Source organism: Alosa alosa, chromosome 15 (assembly GCF_017589495.1).
Source record: "Alosa alosa isolate M-15738 ecotype Scorff River chromosome 15, AALO_Geno_1.1, whole genome shotgun sequence".
Classification (NCBI taxonomy): Eukaryota; Metazoa; Chordata; class Actinopteri; order Clupeiformes; family Clupeidae; genus Alosa; species Alosa alosa.
The window spans coordinates 6,570,958-6,587,554 of NC_063203.1; the positions used below are offsets into that span (position 1 = coordinate 6,570,958).

General features: G+C 46.3%; 1 protein-coding gene across 1 annotated transcript in view; it reads left to right on the top strand.

Annotated features, from left to right (window-relative positions):
* LOC125308163 (rho guanine nucleotide exchange factor 17-like) overlaps positions 1-16,597 on the top strand; it is a 77,123-nt gene that overhangs the window by 53,599 nt on the left and 6,927 nt on the right. The window contains exons 2-14 of the mRNA XM_048264477.1: positions 3,754-3,831; positions 5,871-6,053; positions 11,524-11,640; positions 12,560-12,652; positions 12,774-12,950; positions 13,235-13,285; positions 13,421-13,530; positions 14,516-14,601; positions 14,703-14,821; positions 14,971-15,178; positions 15,451-15,524; positions 15,630-15,817; positions 16,136-16,389. Coding sequence (XP_048120434.1) covers positions 3,754-3,831; positions 5,871-6,053; positions 11,524-11,640; positions 12,560-12,652; positions 12,774-12,950; positions 13,235-13,285; positions 13,421-13,530; positions 14,516-14,601; positions 14,703-14,821; positions 14,971-15,178; positions 15,451-15,524; positions 15,630-15,817; positions 16,136-16,389 — 1,738 coding nt within the window. The remainder of the gene's footprint in view (positions 1-3,753; positions 3,832-5,870; positions 6,054-11,523; positions 11,641-12,559; positions 12,653-12,773; positions 12,951-13,234; positions 13,286-13,420; positions 13,531-14,515; positions 14,602-14,702; positions 14,822-14,970; positions 15,179-15,450; positions 15,525-15,629; positions 15,818-16,135; positions 16,390-16,597) is intronic.

Sequence of the window (16,597 nt, forward strand, 5' to 3'; positions counted from 1 at the left end):
TCGTACGCTGTGTATTGCTTTTGTAGTATAAATATCTTATAATTGTCGGCTTGTCTTCTGTGGAATTACTGTTGCTGGTGTTTTTATCTGGCCCCAACAGTTTTCTTAGGGTATTTCACAACATCTGCTTCAGTAGCTTTTAAATGTCTACTCGGTCTCTTCATCCTGCCTTGTTTTGGAAAGCACTTCTAAAATGTCCTGTCTACCACTTCAGTCTCTTTTTCCACCTAGACCTCTATACCATCTCTCTCTCTTTCTTTCTTTTTTCTTTCTTTCTTTCTTTCTTTCTCTCTCTCTCTCTCTCTCTCTCCCCCCCTCTCTCTCTCTCTCTATCTATGGAATAAATGGAGCCGATCCACCCGATGAGCTAATGCCATGTTCTCTCAAACGCAGTAGAGAAATGTCCATAATTCGCACCGCATGAAGCCCATTCTCTCTCCCCCAAGAGAGCCGTGCCATTTCACCTCATCTTTTCTCCGAGGGCCATCAGGAATATTCTCCTGTTTAATGAAGTACTTACAATTACGCCGCCACTTAGTACAGCAGGCCATTATGTGCATATGTAATAAACGTGCACAAAGCACCTTTTTAGGTTATGTAAGAGCGAGCACAAAGAAATGTGGATGGCCGTGTTGATATTTTGTCAGGAGCTGGACTTGACCTCCTTCATGCCGTGGTGAACTCTGTGTTTTCACTAATACACGGTCGCACTGCTGGGGGTGGGCAGTGGGGCTTTGCACCGCGAGCAGGCTAAATTGCATTACAATTATGTGTCAAAATAATCATGCCATTGTGTGGGGGGTGCTTGGAGGGAACAGTCATAACAGGGACCCCCTAATAGAAACTGAGGGCAATGGTCACATGCCTGCGACTATGTTCGTCATGCCATGTTACATATGCTCTCGACACAACCAGAGTTAAGAGGCTGTCAGTCAGTCAAAGCATGCTACTCCATGTTGTTTTAGTAGTGCTAGCTTCAAGTTTGATGGCCCTCGTTGGCTTATAAAATTAAAACAAATTATTTGTCCCAGACATGTTTTCAGGCAAGTAGTAAGAAGTTGTTGCTGCTGGATGCAGTACTCTCAGTGTGAGAGGTTTTTTTTTTTTTTCTGAAGAAGAATGTGGCCCTTTAGCTGTTGAGCGAGGCTCACCTGAGTAAGTTTATTCTGGTCTCCGGCCCACCACCTGCTGGGGCCACTGGGATAGCAGAGCAGAGCGCTGGAAGTGGAGTCTCAGTGTCATCTTCAGTTATTTTTAGGCCAGTATTTATTATTGTTGGGTGGCAAGGGAGGAAAGAATGCAAAAGAACTCCGCCCAAAGCACTGGAGCAATCTCTGGAGGAGATTGGTATTTACAAAAAGCAGCAGTGAGTGAGTGTGTGTGAGAGAGTGTGTGTGTGTGTGTGTGTGTGTGTGTGTGCGTGAGTGTGTTTGACAGACCAGATGGGTAAGGGCACACTAATCAGCAGGGACTCTCAGGCTGTTGTTTTCTCGCTGGTGGCCCTACTTTTTTGGGTCTCATTTGCAACCTGGTCCTTAAGATATACATGCCAGTCATGTTGCCTCATCTGCTGTGTTTATTTTAAGTAAACCATTACGCTCATTCAGGTCCACATGAAGTTCTGGAAAGTTCTATTCCTGTTTGCCTTAGTGTAACTCCAGTGTTGCCAAGATCACATAGCAGTTAATAAAACTTTCTACCCCTAACCCCCCTCATTTTCCCTCTCTCTTCTCTCACTCTCTCTTTCTCTTCCCTCTCTCTCACACACCCCATCTGTTTCTGTATAGGGTTCTCCTCCATTGCACCTCTGTTTGTTCCCTATGTGCCCCCGATTGAAACCGTATGACCCTGTGTTGTAATAAGTACATATTACCTTTTTCGCGGATGAAGTCTGCCAGCGCTTTGTTTATGGGCCTGGCTAGGCTGTGGGTGCTTTGGCCATGTGAATGGGATGACTCAGCGATGTGAAGTCAGACTGAAGTCAAGAGGTATAAAAAGACAATCATCTTATGGAGGTGTAGGGGGGGGATGGGGGTCAGCAGGTTCTCTCACACGTGAAGCGCAGCACGTGTCCGATGTGGCCGCCGCACCAATTACCGCCCGGTGCTCGGCAGGAATGGAATCGGTTCTGGAGAGCACTTTTAACGGTGGCACCAATCACCACACAGACGCCAGGTTAGCGGTCTCTTTTTCCTGGCCGGAGGCAAGAGGAAGAAGAGAGAGTGGCCAGGGTATCTCTGTCAGTGTGACTCACGCAGATCTAGCCGTTTAGGCTCGTTTAGCTCCTGCTGCGCCACTGGGTTGTCGTGACTTCTAGCTCTCTTCCTCTCTTTTCATCTTTCACTCCTTTTTCTAAGTTTCAGCGTTCACCCTCCCCATCGATTTTAAATAGCATTGATTCTGTGCCTGCTTTCCTGTCTGCATATAGATGTGGTCAAGACTATAAGTGTGGTCTTTCTCTGAGATGATGATTAAGCGGACTGAAGAGGGGATTCTGTTTTTAAGAGGACGTCTTGCTGTACTCTATGCTGAGAGTATTATAATTGATCCTGATGAAGTCTATAAAATCGAGCACTGAGTGTTCTGTTGGAGCTTAACTTAGAAATGAGGAGGATTTTATTCCCAGTCAGTGCTGATGCGATGATCTCTTCTCAGCCCCAGAAAGAACCTCCAGTCACTGCGCTTCTCATTCCGTGGCACTAGACGATCCTTATCAACAGAGGTCTGAGGAGGGCGGTGTGTGTGTGTGTGAGAGTGTAAGCTGAGCAGGGAGAGTGAGGCACCTCAAACCACACTGGACTCTCTGTGCGTCCCTACCACAGAGCTCCGTGTGACCTGCGAGCCTTTGACCGAGCGCTGGCCCTTTTTTAGATTCTTACGCATAAATACCGTGTGGCCTCATCTCAATCTCCCAACAGCAGCCCAAAGCCAGAGAATGCCGTTGTGGTTAATGGGAGATTCCCAAAACTTTAATAGTGCTGCCAGCTCTGCCTCCATAGACATTCCCAATTAACTGTACTGCATTGGCTGGCCTGTTAGAGGGAATGTTTGCCATTCACTTGGTTGTGCACAATTACTGAGTCTGCTTGTGGCTTGCTGAAGACGTCCACCCCTGTCTTCCCCCTACCGCTGTCACTCACAGAGTCCTGCTTCTGCTTCCCAGGGGCACGCCTGATGTACAGCCTGCCGTGGACACAGTACAGTCCCTCATGCAACCACAAAGTGTAGCTTCATGGCTCCATCATGTGGTGTACATTTGTGTGTGTGTGTGAGAGAGAGAGAGAGAGAGAGAGAGAGAGAGAGAGAGAGAGAGAGAGAGAGAGAGAGAGAGAGAGAGAGAGAGAGAGAGAGAGAGAGAGAGAGAGAGAGAGAATATCACTGCAGTAAAGTACAGGCTTTTATCTTGTCGTTGGAGGAAACACACAGTTATGTGGCCCAGTGTGCAGATGCAAACCAGTAAACAGGAAACTCCTATTTTGATTAGGGCCAAGCCAAATTGCATCACAGCGTGCTTTGTGTGTATGTGTGGGTGGGTGGGTAGGAGAGAGAGAGAGAGAGATAGATTACTGTTTTGAATAAATGGATTACCATGTATGGTTCTTATAATGCTGATGGCTATCTTTTAATGGTTGGTTCCTTAACTGATTTGTATACTGTGTAATAAGCTTTTTATCTTTTTCCTTCTTTTTGGCCAAAAAAGAACCCCCCCCCCAAGACATATGTGTGTCCTAACATTGCTGTCTCCCTCTGCAGGACATGAGAAGACATGTGGTGATGACCTTACTGGACACTGAACAGTCGTATGTGGAGTCTCTGAGGACACTAATCCAGGTGAGAGCAGGGCTCAAGTTTAACACACACACACACACACACACACACACACACACCATATATGAAGCAGGTTTCTTTCACAATGCAAGCAAATTATGTCTGCTATACACATACAACACATGCGCGCACACACACACACACACACACACACACACACACACACACACACACACACACACACACACAATCTGAGTGGAAGATTGGAGGTCACGCTTTGATGGTCTGCCCTCTGTACATTTGTAATCCCCATCGAGTGCTATGTGTGGCCTCATCTCCTTTTAATTTAGGATTGGATTGACCCCACTGCCCTTCTGCCGACCTTTGATAACCCATGTTATATAACAGCAGACTGAATGTGGCTTTGTGTGTGTGTGCGTCTGTGTGTGAGAGTATTCATGTGTGTGTGGTGATGTTAGAGCATATGTGTAAGTACTGTAGTCCATTACAAGCCTCTTCATTCCCAGTGTTTTCAGACACTAGTGATCCAGCAGAATAGTGTAGGCGAGAGCTCCCATCCATCCTTACGGTGATGCTCTCTGCTGACTCGCTCGTTGCTAGCGATTGCGTGTGCAGAAAGTGGCTGCTATTGTGGTGGCTGCTGTTCGCGTTGTCACCATGGCTACAAGGTGAGCAGGGACTGCAGTGAGGCACATCAGTGTCCTCCCCCGCCTCCAAATCCAACCTCCTTCAGCAAGCAGTCCTATTGGTTGTTCTCACGGTTTCTTCTCATCATGCTGTGAGCCCATTGGTCATGTTTTTGTGTCATTCATCATGACTAGCTGCTCCAGTCACCATGAGCTCATTTACATTCCTAACTCCAGATTGTCTGACCTCAGCGACAGTATTGTTTTCGGAGAAAATGGACAAGCCTCCGCGCTCACCCGCAGGGTAATGACTCCCTTTCTCTGCGTCATGTGGTCCCAGCGTGCCTCTCATGCTGGGACACACATGAGCATGAGCAGCTAGCATGCTGACAATGAGCCCCATGTCATCTGCTGGTTCAGCCTGAGACTCCCACAGAAGATGAGTGCTGCTGGGGCACTGGTTGTGGTAGTGCGTGTGTGTGTGTGTGTGTGTGTGTGTGTGGGTGGGTGTGTGTGTGGGGTGTGTGGGGGGGGTGGGAGAGTTTGCCGCCTCTGCTGTGGCTCCTGTGGTGGCCTGCTGGAAGCGAAGAGAATGGGGAGGGAGGGTGGTTGTGGCTGTGGGGGCGTGCTGAGCTCATCTGCTTTCCCCGCTTCTCCTGTTTCACACACACACACACACACACACACACACACACACACACACACACACACACACACACACACACACACACACACCAAGATGATGAAGGATTTGAATTTTTGGAGAAATGTGTGCTTTTAAGAGCATGGGGCACTAAAAGGAAGAGCAATTGAAGGAGTGTATCCCATTCCCTACACATGTATGTGTGTCAGAGAGAGAGAGAGAGAGAGAGAGAGAGAGAGAGTTCATATCCTGTGCTTTGAAAAATGAAAGGGCAGATACTTTAGGCCTGATGTGCCTCAGTAAAGGCCCCATGGGGGGAGGGAGGTATTTCCTTTCATCAAGCCTGTCCCAGAGCAGCCCATGTATGCACAAGTATGCGCACACGCACACACACACACCCACACACATGTATACGTGCACAAACACACACCCACACACATGTATATGTGCACACACACACAAACACACACCCACACATATGTATACATGCACAATCACCTACACACATGTATACTCTACACATACTGCATACTGTATACACACTCGAGTGGGTCATGAAACCTGTTTCATATGTGGAGCTTACATCCAGACAACAGTAACGACCTGTTTATGATATAGTAGGATTCCAGTAGAGTATGCATGTTTGTAATTGTTTATTGCATTACGGTACGTTATTTTATGATTGAAGGCGTAGTAGTCTTCGCACATGAAAACATGCCCAGTCTCAAGTGCTCAGACGTGGTTATGTCCAGCTGTCGTGTCCTTGTGCTGGTCAGTTGTGGAGGTGGTGTTCTCTGTGCCCTGTGTGACAGGGTTACATGAGGCCGCTGAAGCACCCGGAGAACTCGCCACTGGTGGACCCCTCCCTGGTGGACGAGATGTTCTTCCAGATCCCCGAGATCCTGGACCACCACGAGCAGTTCCTGGATCAGGTGGTGAGCTGCGTCAATGACTGGCACGACAAGCAGATCGTGGGACACCTCCTCGTCGAGTCGGTGAGTGACCGCTGATCTGGCCGTGCAGGTGTGATTTAGATGAGCGCGCGGTCGTCGCCAAGCTGCTGAGGGAGAGCTCTGGGTTTGAGCTGGCTGACTCACATACTTCCTGTTGAATCTAAACCCTTATTTGACCAACATCCTTTTCTCCATGGAAACCAATCAGTATTATTGCTATGATATGTAACATGTTTATGCTATCAAACACAAGAAACACCTTAGTGTTTGAGACGGAGAGGTGGTAATATTTAATGGAAAGAATGGCATGATTAGCTGTAAAAAGCACCTCTGCCTCTCAGCTTATTAGTTTGTCGGTCCTTCCAGCTACATGTTTTTATTATCATTCTCTACAGAGCATAATGTCCAGATGGGACTGAAAAGATCACTTTAGGAAACTGTTTCATGCCGTAACAAAGGCATCCATATTTATTATCCTTTCCTATGAAAGTTTTATGAACTATCTACATCACATTGCTCAAACTCCAGCCATACCATATACATTCAACTTGATTACACTCATTTATGACCTGTACAGCATCATCCAACATTTCATTGTCATATATTGGCTATAGTTTGCTGGCTCCACCAGAAAATCAACAGTATTGAAAACTAGGGCTGCAACTTACTTACTTTATTGTCTATTATTTTATTAGTTAATCAATTAGTTGTGTGATTAAAGTCAGAAAACAGTGGAACATTTTTGTTCAATGTTTCCAAAAGCCCAAGAGTATGCCCTCAAATGCCTTGTTTTGTCCATACACCAAATGTGTTTAGTACTGTCCTAGAGGAATAGCCTATGTAAAGTTGAAATATTCAAGTTTATGAAGGTGCAATCAGCCAATTTTGAGGTATTTTCCTTAAAAATGTCAAAAACTGACTAGCAAATTATTATAGTAATTGTTGCAGCCCTATTTAAAGCATTACATTTTGTCCCTACATTTAATGTGGAGGTGTGACTGCACTCACATCATTGCCCTCATCAAATCCTTATTCAATTCACAGGCTCAGCAGAGCTAAGCATAAATCTGCCCTGCACCGTAAAATCATATCACTTCTCCAGGGAAGAACATTTAGTCAATGGGTACAAAACTCTAAAAGCACGTCCAAAATGTGACTGGGTTGAAGGCAAGGTCACCTCAACCTCACAGTGAAACGTAAACTATTCAGTCTCTTAGCACTCTCAAGACCAAAACAACTAGAAAGCGCCTACTAATTATGTGAAAATCAGCATTGAAATGACTCTGTTGCAGTGTGGGGTTTTCTTTGTGTCGTTTGTGTGTGAGAGGAGGCCAGTGATGGAGACAGTCTGTATTTATGACCCTGCTTTGTTCAGGTTCAGACAGCCTGTGTGTGCCACAGCTTGTAGTCAGACACACAAGCCCAGGGTGAGCTCCACATGGGAGAGCGGTGCCTCTGCTGCAGCACTCAGCGGTGGGCCTCGTCACAGAGTCGTTAGCCGCCCACGATACGTCTAATTAGCGCCCGGCCCCTCCCCCCACTGACAGCAGCGGGTCAGTGGGGGAAGGGTGGCATCAGGGGCAGTGCAGAGGCGTCAGACACGGGAGAGGGGCGCGCCTGTGTGTCTCCCCGTCTGCCAGGGTGGAGGTGCGTGCCTTGCACATTACCCATCACCCACCACCACCTCCATCCCCCCAATCTTCTGTGTCTTTCTCCTGAGTCTATGTCCGTTCTCACGCAACTCTCCAACTCCCCCATCCACCACCCCCCCACCCAGAGGCAGCCCTCTGTTTCACCCCAGATCCACACCTCCCCGTGCCCCAAGGAAGAGGCAGGAGCCCCCTGCGGCCAGCGCTGCTTATGAAACAGGCTTATAAAACACCGGTCAGGCTGGAGCCTGCTCAGCGCACCGTCACTGCCCTGCTGCTGAATGAATGAATGCATGTCATCTTCCTCCTCACAGCTGCCGAGTGGTCAAGTGCACAGTCAGGTGATTTATATATGCATCCGTTTTGACCCGAAGGACAGCCGCCTGTGGCCCATATCTGGCCCTCGTCTGGCATGTTTCTAGTGTCCTATCTAGTGGCTACCTGTATATCTGAGCTTCCCCAGCCATGTCTCAAATTCCTCCCTGTGTAGTCTGTACTCCGTGTCCTCACAGTGTAGGAAAGCCTGCTTCATGGAACCCTGCCTAGTGGTTAATAAGTGAAGCTCCCCTGGTGTGTGCTAGTGGTGTCTGAAATATCCCCAAAGAGCCGGTTATCTAGACAGTGAGCCGCCCTCCTCCTCCTAAGCCCACTTTGGCGGGGGCACATCAGTTCAGTTCCTGCTGCTCGCCATCATCTCTTTCTCAATGGAGGCTTTGTTGAAGCCAAGAGATGGAGAGAAAGAGGGAGAGAAAGAAATGGTGTGAGATGGTGTTGGTGCGTAGAAGGAGGTGAATGGCCAGTGTCACCTTTTCTGCCAAGTCTGCCAAGACTCAGATCACCCCTTCCTGTTTTTCATGAAAAGAAGAGAGAAAAACAACCTTGCTTGCCTGGGCTGAATTGATCCTACAGTATATCATGAACTACAAGAAAGTGAAAAGCATCGGAGTCCTCAAATTCTGCGACTAGAATGTTATTTTCCGTTTTTTTTTCCCTTTTAAGAAGTTTGAATGAGAGGAAAGTGTTCTTTTGTAGTTTAACATGTGGGCCTTCTTACTCCTGTTTTCTTCATCCCCCACTACCACAAAGGTGGAATGTGTGTGTGTGTGTGTGTGTGTGTGTGTGTGTGTGTGTGTGTGTCCATTTTTGTGTTTATGAGTGGGAGTGTGTCTGTAATCCCCTTTGACCCGTGTAATCCGTGTGTGTGTGTGGCGAAGGAGCGCTCAGGCCCTGTGGCCCTACACAGTTTTGACATGCCTGTCAGAGAGCGGCAGGGTGAGGGAGAGATGGAAAAGGAGAAAGAAATAGAGAGAGAGAGAGAGAGAGAGAGAGAGAGAGAGAGAGAGAGAGAGAGAGAGAGAGAGAGAGAGAGAGAGGGAGAAAGAGAGAGAGTCTGTCCTCACGGGCAGCTCAGCATCCACCAGCTAGGTGGTGTGTGTGTGTGTTTACAGTATATACCTCTGCGCTTGCTAACTCTCACTCCTCGCCCTCTTTCTCTCTCTAACAATGCACACACACATGTAAATAGACACCAGTACACAAACACACACACACACACACACCACACACTAGTAGACATGTAGACCTGCAGGGTACTTTACACACTCATGTAAATAAACACCAGTACACACACACACACACACACACACACACACACACACACACACACACACACACACACACACACACACACACACACACACACACACACACTAGTAGACATGTGGACCTGCAGGGTACTTTGCTGCATGTGCTGTATAGTAGGTGGAGCAGCAGCCTTCTCCATCAGGTATGTGTATGTTGTTGAGACAGAGAAAAGAGAGTGGGATTAGACAACATATCAAATGTTGAAAATGAAAATGTTGACTATTTCATGGAAATTATATGTTCATTTTGAATTTGATGCCTGCAACATGTTTCAAAAAAAGTTGGGACGGGGGTAGCAAAATGCTAGAAAAAGTTGTGTAATGATAAAGAAAACAAAAGGAGGAATATTTCACAACTAATTAGGGTAACTGGAAACATGAGTGGGTATGAAAAGGGGCATCCCAGAGAGGCAGTCTCTTAGAAGTAAAGATGTAGAGGTATTCATTACTCTGTGGAAACCTGTGTGGACAAATGGTGAAAAACATTAATTCTTAATGAAGTGCCATCTGAGGTCCAAAAGACCACGGCCATCCAATATTGTTTTTCAGCTCTATCCCTTGTTTGCAAAGATTTCTCTGGATTCTCTGAATATTTTAATTATATTATGTACTGTCGATGATGAATTTCCCAAACACTTCAGACCTGTTTCTCTATAGAAATGGTATGGGCTCATGAAAACCTCTAATAACCATTGTCTATGAACACAGTTTGATACTCAATTCACAAATGCTAGCTAGTGTAAACTTTAACATGCAACAGCCAAAGTTGTATTTAGACATGATAAAGAAATACCACCATCTTATCTGGGCCTGAGCTTGTTTAAAATGGATTGAGGTAACATGGAAAAAGGTCCTGTGGTCAGACCAATCAAAATGTGCAATTATTTTTGGAAAATCTTAGACTCATCTGGGCTAAACCGGAGAAGTATCCAAGTATCCAACCTATCCAACTTGTTTTAGTGCTCGGTTCGAAACCCAACATCTATGACGGTGTGGAGGTGCATTAGTGCCTACAGCATGGGCATATTGCACATCTGGGGCACAATCAATTCTGAATGATGTATACAGGTTTTGAGCAACATACAGTATACTGCCATCCAGGCAATGTCTTTTCTTTTAAAGACCTTGAATACGTCAGGAAAACAATGCCAAAATGAATTTTCTTCGACAGTATTTCTCCAGGTGCTAAAATGGCATGTCTGCTGTCCAGACCTGTCAAATTAGGTGCACCATGGAATGAAAAACATGATTAAGAATACCCCATACTGTTGCACAACTGAAATCCTATATCGGGCATCCTATATAACATTTCATTCTCAAAACTCTACCAACTGGTCTCCTCAGTTCCTAAACATTTACAGAATGTTGTTAAATGAAGAGTTTTTTTGAAACATGTTGCTGGCAACAAATTCAAAATGAACATATATTTTCCATGAAATAGTCAACATTTTCATTTTCAACATTGGATATGTTATCTATGTCCTTTTTGATGCTAAATATGGGTTTATGAGATTTGTATATCACTTTCTCTCTCTGATTTGGGATTGTCGTCTTTTCTCTGTCTCTCTGTGCTCTCTTCTCTCTGCCTCATGGCTTGGATGTTCTCCCTGACTCCTCTTTTTTCTCGTTTCCATGATTTCTCTCCGTCTTTTTTTTCTGTCTCTTTGCTCCCTTCTCTCTGGCGCCTCTTCTACGGGTGTTCATCCCTCCTTTCATCTCCTCTTCTCTCCTCTGTTCTCTCATGTCTTTTCATCCCCTCTCCCCTGCTGCGTCTCTGTACCTGTGATGTGCTGCTGCTGCTGTGTAAACTGCCTCCCACTCACAGTGACAGCAGAGGCGTTAAGGTGTCAGCGACTCCCGTGATGAACGGCCGTCCGCCATCCAAGAGCCAGGCTATCACAGCACGCAGACACACACCGCTCTTTAAAGACCTCCTCGCAGACTAAACGCAGCAAAAAAGCAGTAACCACACACACCTCCTGACCGTACACAGATAGAGGAAAACAGGCCATGATGGAACACACACTACATGAACTTGGCCTTCAATCACAAGCTTGAGGGCCATTACGGTCAGCGTTCTCAGCAGTTTGGCGTGACAGCCCTCATCGTATGGCCGTTACATAACAGCCTGACCTTTAGAAATGATGCTCTAGAGTGTGTATGTCATGTTTTCATTGTGCTGTCTCTGTTGTTCTCTCTCCCCCACCACCACACACACAGTTCTCCAAAGAGATCCTGGCCAATATTTACTCTGCTTACATTGACAACTTTCTGAATGCCAAAGATGCTGTGAGGATCGCCAAGGAGGCCAAACCTGCATTCCTAAAGTTTCTGGAGGTACGTTTTGTGTGTTTTAAAGTACACATGTGTGAGAGGTCAGTTTAGAGTGTTATATCTCTATATGAGAGCTCCATCTCCCTCTCTCTTTCTTTCTTTCTCTCTCTCTCTCTCTCTATATATATATATATTTCTCTCTCTCCATGTGTGTGGCCGTAAAAATGTGTGTGTTTGTGTGATGTGTGTACATGCTTTCTGCAATCATATATAGTGAGGTTCAATGGAAAGCGACCATCGATCACTGATTCCTGGAGGTGGAATGTTTGGCAGAGTTCAGTGAATTCAGTTTCAGCTGGCATTAAAGGGTCAGACGTTTCTCTTGAAGGATTTTGTCAACTTGCGAAGTTGCAAGCAAAGTATGAATCAAGACTTGGAAAAAAAACATTCCTGCAGAGGACTCATATTTCTGTAGAAAATGCCTCCAGACATTTTGTCAATGACACAGTCTGGGGCTCGTTTTAAATTGGTCTGCGTCTCAGGAGGTTTCGCCGCAGTAGAGCAGAGAGGCAGCGAGGCGCATTAAGACCGGACTTATAAAAACAATTTCACAAGTGTTTTTGGCTAGGACCTCTCATCAACTTAAAGTGCTCAGAATTTCCGAAAAGCATTTATGCTACTTGGCCTGTCTCCTGCCATAGTGTGAGTCACTATGCCCTCTGGTGGCTGTGGTCTACAATTACACTAATTAAGCTTTACTCTAGGGGACACTAACATCACCATAAGGGAGATGATGCCCACTTGAAGACATAGGACTCTAACTCTGCTGTCTATAATTCTGCAGAAGAATCTGTGTTGGCTGAGTTCTGATGTATAAGTATTTAAATACTTGCTTGCGGTCCTTTCTGTCCGTTTCTTTTTTGTCGTTCTCTTCTTTCTTCCTCTCTCATCTGTTTCTCCCCCTCCTCTAATGTCAATCCAGCAAAGCATGCGTGAGAATAAAGAGAAGCAGGCCCTCGGTGACCTGATGATCAAACCTGTCCAGCGCATCCCTCGCTACGAGCTGCTGGTCAAGGTAAGTAATCTGTACATCAGGGCACATAGGTTATCAGAGACTGTAGAGATTGCATCCTCCCTGTACTGAAACATTTGTTTTGTGTGTGTGTGTGTGTGTGTGTGTGTGTGTGGTGGGGCAGGACTTGTTGAAACACACCCCTGAGGACCACCCTGACCACCCATTCCTGCTGGACGCCCAGAGGAACATCAAGCGGCTGGCAGAGCGGATCAACAAGGGCCGGCGCAGCGCAGAGGAAGTGGAGCGGGAGACCCGCGTCATGCAGGAAATCGAAGCCCACATCGAGGGAGTGGAGCATGTGAGACATCAACTAAACATTAAAACATCGCTCATATTACATTTAATGATAACCACACAGCACAGAGCATCAATCATCAACTAAGAGGATTAGTCTTACGTCACCGAATTTAATCACGTAAACCTTCCATAACCAACATACCACAGCCTGACTGATATCTGTGTCTGTGCCAGCCAGTATGATGCCGTATCACTGTACCCATAAGAGCAGAATTGGACCCTGATTGTTCTCAGAGTCAGCCCCTGGGGTGATCTTCATATGAGTGATCCTGTTTTCTCCTCTAGATCATGAACCCTCAGAGGAAGTTCCTGCGTCAGGAGATGGTGATGGAGGCGGTAAGTGTGCACATTTATACACACATTTATATGTGCAGAGGTGCTTGAGTGCACTCTTCCTGGGTGCTCTGTGCGTCTGAATGGGGTTGAAAATGGCTCCGTGGTGACTGGCTTCCTCCCCCTGGCACTGTGCAGAAAACAGTGGGTGGGAAGAAGGACCGCTCGCTCTTCCTCTTCAGCGACCTGCTCATCTGCACCACGCTCAAGAGGAAGTCTGGCTCTCTGCGCCGCAGCTCCATGAGCCTGTGAGTGTGAACACACGCACACACACACACTCACACACTCACACACACATGCGCACACACACACTCACACACACACTCACACACTCACACACACATGCGCACACACACACTCACACACACAATAACTCAAGCACTCACTGTTGCTCATACACACACTAGGTTTAATAGAAATTTTATTGTAGGCCCTGTGAGTCTATTATTATAGCACTGGTTTACAAGCCTTCTAATTGACAAACATGACAATTTTAGAGAACTATTGTTCACATGCTGAGGTCCATTTTAGCCTCCAATCTAGCAAAGCTGGAAAAAGAATCATAGACAATTAGGTTTAAATGTGAAAATAAGAAATGTTGAGTAAATTATTGAGTGGTTAATGTAATTACTGGACTTTTTTACATTTTTTGTGTCAGGGGGAAGCATTGATTGTAGCGGAAGTATCTCTAAACAAAACACTCACACATAAACGAAGAGTACTCTAGTGTACCTTCAGATGGATTTTCTAGAAGAGTATAAGTATATAAATATATATTCTTTTGATCCCGTGAGGGAAATGTGGTCTCTGCATTTATCCCAATCCGTGAATTAGTGAAACACACTCAGCACACAGTGAACACACAGTGAGGTGAAGCACACACTAATCCCGGCGCAGTGAGCTGCCTGCAACAACAGCGGCGCTCAGGCAGCAGTGAGGGGTTAGGTGCCTTGCTCAGGTGCCTACTGGTCGGGGTTCGAACAGGCAACCCTCCGGTTACAAGTCCGAAGCGCTAACCAGTAGGCCACGGCTGCCCGTAAGAGCTAGAAGAGAACTCATAAATAGCACTCTCTGATACATCGTAGTAATTTGTTTCAGTTCATAATGTATTTTGTGTAATGATTTTTGATAAGCCAACCATGCAGCATTACCTTATTATATATTATGTGATGGTTTTTTAACGCTTTGTTATGTGACCACTCACCTGTATTCCTCCTGTCTGGATTCCCACAGATATACAGCGGCCAGCATTATTGACACCTCGAGTAAATATAAGTTCCTATGGAAGCTGCCACTGGAGGATGTGGAGATGGTGAAAGGTGAGAAAAGCAACTTGGTTATAAGTAGAGGATTCTGGGAGATTGAGTTTAAGAAAGATTGTCGTCTCATGTTCTGCTTTGGTTTCCTCTTCCACACATAGGTTCTAACCAGGCCACCAACAGAGAGAACATCCAGAAGACCATTGGCCGTTTGGATGAGGACTTAAGCACACTGGGTCAGATCAGCAAACTATCAGAGACACTTAGCTTCCCCCATCAGGTAAGCGACACAGAGCCTCCTTTAAATTCACATACTGTAGGTAACCTGCATACAGTTTCCTACTCTACCACCCTCTGGCACATAGTACTGTTGTCCATTGTCCACATTTTATGTTGTGAATTGTAACTGGTTTCTGTCTCTCTGTGTAGAATCTGGATGATGTGATTAAGGACCTGATGGCCGCAGTGCACAGGGAGCTGGCTGAGAAGCAGTCTCTGGCCTTCAGCATGACATTCCTGCCCACCAAAGTGGAGCTGACCACCGCCTCGGCCGAGAGCACCTTCATCTTCGAGTTCAGCAGCCCAGAGGCACGCAGCAACTTTGAGCAGGCCTTCGAGGAGGCCAAGAAGAAGCTGGGTAAGAGAGGCACCTCCAGCAGTGGGCCATTGCAATAAAGACATTCTAACTGAGAATTTCAGGAACCCTGGGGTTTACATAATCTCCTTAACATCCCATTTAGTGATTCCAATTTAATTGCAATTTTGTGTTTGTTTTATCTTCCAGATGTAAATCATATGATACTCAGGGACACCGTTGTTCCTTTCTGTTGCTGAGTCCAAAAAAAGTATTTTATTGGGAATACATGCTGTCTAACTGTCCCCTGTTCTTTATGTGTTTGCTCTGTGAAGCCATGAACAAAGACCAGTGGGACCCAGAGTTCCTGAAGGCCATCCCCATCATGAAGACCCGCAGTGGGATGCAGGTGAGACAGACCATCCACTGCTCACCTCTACAGAAGATCTCCACCAATACAAGTCCCTGTAGGTCCAGACTCCTGACTCTCTAACCCTCTGCCGTGTCCCTCCAGTTCTCCTGTGCGTCTCCCAGCCACAGCTGCCCTGAGAACACCTACGAGGTGTGGGTGTGCAACAGCGACGGCTACGTGGGGCAGGTGTGTCTGCTCAACATCCGCGACGAGCCCACAGTGGAGGCCTGCATCGCTGTCTGCTCCGCTCGCATCATCTGCATCGCAGCTGTGCCCGGCCTCAAGGGCAGGTCAGTCACACACACACACACACACACACACACACACACACACAAACAAACACTTAAGCCTTCCCAGCATGCACCTGTCCTGTTATATTTCCAATATTACTAAAGCTTGGACTTCATGTATTTATTTATAATGTCAATTTATTTTGTTAATGCATTACACTAAATTCCTAAATTAAGTATCAATCTTTATATCTATATCTGCTAAGTACAGTGGATTACATCCTTGCATGTTTAATGACTAAAGTCTGCTGACCACTTCAAATGAACTTGGTGTGGCGCTGCTCTGATGACCTGTGTCCTGTGTGCTGTGTGGAGTAGGGAGCGTGTGGAGTGCCCCCCAGCAGCTCCAGCTCCAGAGTCCCATGCTGCCCCAGCCGCCCCCTCCACCCAGCAGCAGCAGCTGCACATCTCCATCTCCGGCTCCTCCCTGGAGCTCAGCGAGCCTCCGGCCGGAGCCAACCAGGAGCTGGTGCCCTTCGACAGCGACGACACGGACGACGAGGACTCGCCCAGCCCCTCGTCCACCCTGCAGAGCCAGGCCAGCCACTCCACCATCTCCTCCAGCTTTGGCAGTCAGTTGACCTTCACTGCCCTCACTCAAATGATTCAATTGTTAAGCTTTACCAGCTTTTTGTGCTTAAAACTAAAAGTTCTGTAGAAGGATATCACCATTTTATACACTGTAAATCATATATATATATATGATTTACAATATATAAAATTGATACAATGAACTTTTGAACTATTGAGTTTTGAATTCCCCCTTTTAGTTTTTTCTTT